Genomic DNA, 3930 nt, shown 5'->3' with positions numbered 1-3930 from the left:
TTTTAAAATCTTAACAAGTGCATTTCCTTGTTTTTGTGTTAACAAGCAATCGAAATCAATTTTTTTAATATATTCTTAAGTGATTCGATAAAGTCATCCATGTTTCTTTGTTTCCCTTGGTGTTTAAAAAACTTACCAAAATTAGATTTCCTTTTTCAGATTCAAGAGGTTGGTTTCATTGTAAATTTGTATATAAAAAAGCAAATTTGAAAATTTAGAGAAAACAAAAAAAGCCGAGGAAAACCACATGTTTTGTGCTACTATATAAAATTCGACAAGAATGTACATCGACATAGTTACAAATAGTGTAACAAGAATTACTATGTAGCATGTGAACTTGCACAGTAGTGGGGATGGCAACAAAACTAATGACAAAAGCGTTTCTCTGTTCAAGTCTCAGAACGAGCTTGCTCCTCTCTCACACCAACTCGAAAAACAAAACATGTGAACTTGCCATGTGAAGAAAGGCATTGCCGATGGTGCTGTAATCAAGCCCGGGCTTACCTAACGTCTACAAAAGCAGTAGCCATACATCTTCAAAGTCCATCCACTCATCATGACAGAATGTTAAACGTTCGAGATCATCTCTCAAATCGCTCCAACCACTTACAGTTTTAAGTGTGCATTCCCAGATCTCACTTATGACACGGAGATCGAGTTGTTGTTGAAGGGTCCTGAGTTGAGGAAGGCAATGGGTGAGCCTTCAACCCCCCGTGTGGCGGCGGTGGTGGTGTTGTCGTCATCCTCCTCCTCCCACAAAAAGGTTGCATAAGCTGCCGCAACATTGCTACAAAAAAACATATATCAATGTTTATGAACTTGTTCGCTTTTTAAGAAGGTAGGCAGTTTTTGTTGCATTTAATTCTAATTCTTGTTAAGAAGACCATAACTAACCATTAATTAACCAACTTACTAGACATACATGCATACATGTAACAAGTGTATGTGCCCTATACATGTACATTTCTTTCTTTCTTTTTTTAACCAGCCTTTGGCTCAAGATCCTCCCATAGTTACCAAATTTACCAAATTTCACCATCCGTAGACAGCCACCCGTAAGTGCTTATTTATCCACGTAGAGAAAGCACCAAGGGAGGTTTTGAACTGAGGGCCTTTTGGTATTAGGCAAACACCTTCACCACTTGAGCTATCACCTCATGTATAGTATCACCTCATTGACTATACATGCACATTTCCCTAGCTCCGTAAAAATGATTTGATTAACGCTTCTGTTCAAATACCTGTCCTCCGGCGCAGCTTGAACTGCCCGCTCGAAGTAGCTCGCTGCCCTATCATGGTCTCTATGAATTTTCCACACAATGTCCGCATACTGTGCTAGCAGCTCTCCATCTCTGGGGCTTGCAAGAATAGCTCTCGCACAGTACTCTTCAGCCTTTTCATAATCACGCTTAGCCTAATGAACCCAAAAACAATTAATTATACTCAAACTTGCATGCAGTAGTTAATTAAAATTAGAGGATTAACGTTGACGCAATCTTGTATGCATCTAATTATTACCTCTAACAAATATTGGGCATAGTTTCTGAGAAGCAGAGGGTTGCCCGCATCGTCAAGCAGCATTTTTTGGTAGTAGAGATCGGTGAGGTTGGCATCTCGAGCTCCTCCACCAAAGCCGCTGCATTTGCAAGCATTTGGTTTTCCACCTCCACCTCCATGATCACCGTCTCCTCCATCATCAACGCAATGCTCTGCGTAGTCTATCGATCCACCACGATCAACATCAATCCTATCAAAATCTACCCTCCAACCACACTCTTCTTCAAAACTAGACAAGTCTCCAGCTAGCGTTTTATTATCAATTCCTTCCTCAAGTGTTGAACTGTAGTTTTGGCTGTCTACTACAGCCAATTCACCATTGTAGAAAGGGCTCAAAGTGCTGCAAGCTCTTCTACTGATCTCATGAGCTTCGTGATCATGGGGTACCAGCAGAGAAGAGGCTGCAACTCGTGTAGGACGTGCAAACGAAGAAGAAGAAGAAGAAGAAGAAGCGGCGGCAGCAGAAGCTTTTACACAGAGACTTTTGAGAGATTGGCCGGTATCAACAGAGCTTGATCTGCAGAATTTAACGTTGGTAATTAGGGGCCTGGCTGCAGGCTCTTCTTTATTAATTCGAGGCGGCGGCACAGAAGCAGCTAAGGTTGAAGAAGAGGAGCTTCTCAGAAGCTGCATTATTTCTTCAAATTAAGAAGTAATTATGTATCCAGTTAAAGTTAAACAGTGTGATTTGGAAGGTGCAGGTAAGGTTAGGGTTTCAAAAGAGAGAGTTCACGAGCAGAGCTTGGGGCCTGAATTTGGGTTTTATAGGATTGGAAGCGCGCTCTGAAAAAGCGCCACGTGGGGCCTCCATTGAAGTGGAGAAATATCGCGGGAGTAGCTTCTGGTCACCTATACAACCACGTGTCAGCACCACATTGCGCAATCAGAGATTTTCTGCCCCAAAACAACGTGGTTTTGCCCACTTGCCATAGCAGCTGATGTGGACTCGCAGCAAGCCAGAAACCTCTGGAAGTCACCGTCCCTCCTACTAAAATGACCCTGTTTGGTGCGCCAACCAAATAAAGCGTAACTCCTTCCTTTGATCAATCTTTGTGTTTGAGAGTATATATATACATATACATATATATATATATATATATATATATATATATATATACTCACGCACACAAACCCACACCGCGTATAGCCATGAGGGTATCGAACTTGGGTCCTCTCATAGGAACCCAACCATTCTACCAACTCAACTACGTGCCCCTGGGCTCATTTGATCGATCTTTCTTATGCTACAAGTCAATTTAACTAACATGTATAAAAAGTCGTCCCTTCCCTTATTTTCTTTAATTTCAATCGATAAAATATGTACTATAATTCCCTCCTTTTTTAAAGCTAACAATGGACTTCCAAAGTTGAATATTTCTCTCACCACTAAGATTCGGATAATTTTTTGTTATATCAAGGCAAGGCGAAATCTCTTTCAAAATGAGTAAATTACATTACAGGATAGTTCTTTCCAAAAAAATCTTACCAACCCATACATTTGATAGCATCAAGCTAGACATAGCACTCAGCCTCTATGGGCCATACACGTTTCGACAAGTTCTTGGCCCCCTTTGTCTAATCACATCCATGGGCATGCTTGTACTACCAACATGGTGCATTTTCCATCTATATGGGATTTGAACTTAGGGAGTCACTCTATAAACCCCTATATAATATGTGTGTGCAAGCATGTATTTAAAATACCCCTATTTTATAAGTATACATGTTTAAACCCCCCTATAAACTTGCATAAATAAATTACATTAGACATCTATTTGTTTAATCGCCTTTTGAATGACGTTAAAATAGAAAAAAAACATCCCTTAAAAAATTACACCATCATAAACAAACAAGTTTAGCACTATTTATGCCAAGTTCAAATCAAGTCACATCACACTTTCTCTTCTTGAAAAATAAGAAAACAAAGTGAGAAGATTGTGCACGACAACTAAAAGCAACTATTCATGCTATACAACCACATATGTGACCTTAATTGATTTGAGATACCTAGCATTAGCCAACCTTCATTGATTTGAGATACCTAGCATTAACCAATCTTGTACAGAGAAAAGGTCATTAGATACCATTGAAGTGGCAGCTTTGTTACAATTGTCTAAAGGCACATGGACTTTGGTTATCAAAATAATTAATTCTTTGTCATCTACAATCCCAAAAATGTGAAGTGATTCACATACAATGGATGAAATGCTACATGCATTCAGCCATTAAACTATTGTTATCTACAATTGTACATATTAATAGAAAAATACCATCACCTTCAAATCTTTTGCATCAGAACATGTATTTTACCTTTACAACCTGAACATAAGGAAATGATGTAAAATACCATTTGACAATAATAAAGGAAGTTCT

General features: G+C 39.2%; 1 protein-coding gene across 2 annotated transcripts; it reads right to left on the bottom strand.

Annotated features, from left to right (window-relative positions):
• Window positions 1–251: 251 nt before the first annotated feature.
• Window positions 252–2273, bottom strand: LOC147641327 (uncharacterized). Of its 2 annotated transcripts, XM_086820510.1 has the most exons (4): window positions 1519–2273; window positions 1242–1414; window positions 611–787; window positions 253–511 (listed from the first exon to the last, which is right to left on the bottom strand). In XM_086820510.1, the coding sequence occupies exons 1-3, from the start codon at window positions 2188–2190 to the stop codon at window positions 640–642; spliced, it is 993 nt and encodes a 330-aa protein (XP_086676636.1). In that variant the 5' UTR covers window positions 2191–2273; the 3' UTR covers window positions 253–511; window positions 611–639. The 2 variants fall into 2 exon arrangements, with proteins under 2 accessions (XP_086676627.1, XP_086676636.1); XM_086820501.1 differs by having other exon boundaries at window positions 252–787.
• Between the last annotated feature and the right edge of the window lie 1657 nt (window positions 2274–3930).

This window comes from Cibotium barometz, chromosome 2, assembly GCF_041138505.1.
Source record: "Cibotium barometz isolate CiBa-2024 chromosome 2, ASM4113850v1, whole genome shotgun sequence".
In the NCBI taxonomy this organism is placed as follows: domain Eukaryota; kingdom Viridiplantae; phylum Streptophyta; class Polypodiopsida; order Cyatheales; family Cibotiaceae; genus Cibotium; species Cibotium barometz.
Note: the sequence above shows the minus strand (reverse complement) of the source record. Positions and strands in the feature narration are given on the sequence as shown.

Coding starts and splice junctions, on each gene's coding strand:
- LOC147641327 (XM_086820501.1), bottom strand. CDS start 2,190: ATGCAGCTTCTGAGAAGCTCCTCTTCTTCAACCTTAGCTGCTTCTGTG. Junction 1,415..1,518: donor ATGCCCAATATTTGTTAGAG/GTAATAATTAGA, acceptor TGGGTTCATTAG/GCTAAGCGTGATTATGAAAA. Junction 788..1,241: donor CAAGCTGCGCCGGAGGACAG/GTATTTGAACAG, acceptor GTTTTTTTGTAG/CAATGTTGCGGCAGCTTATG.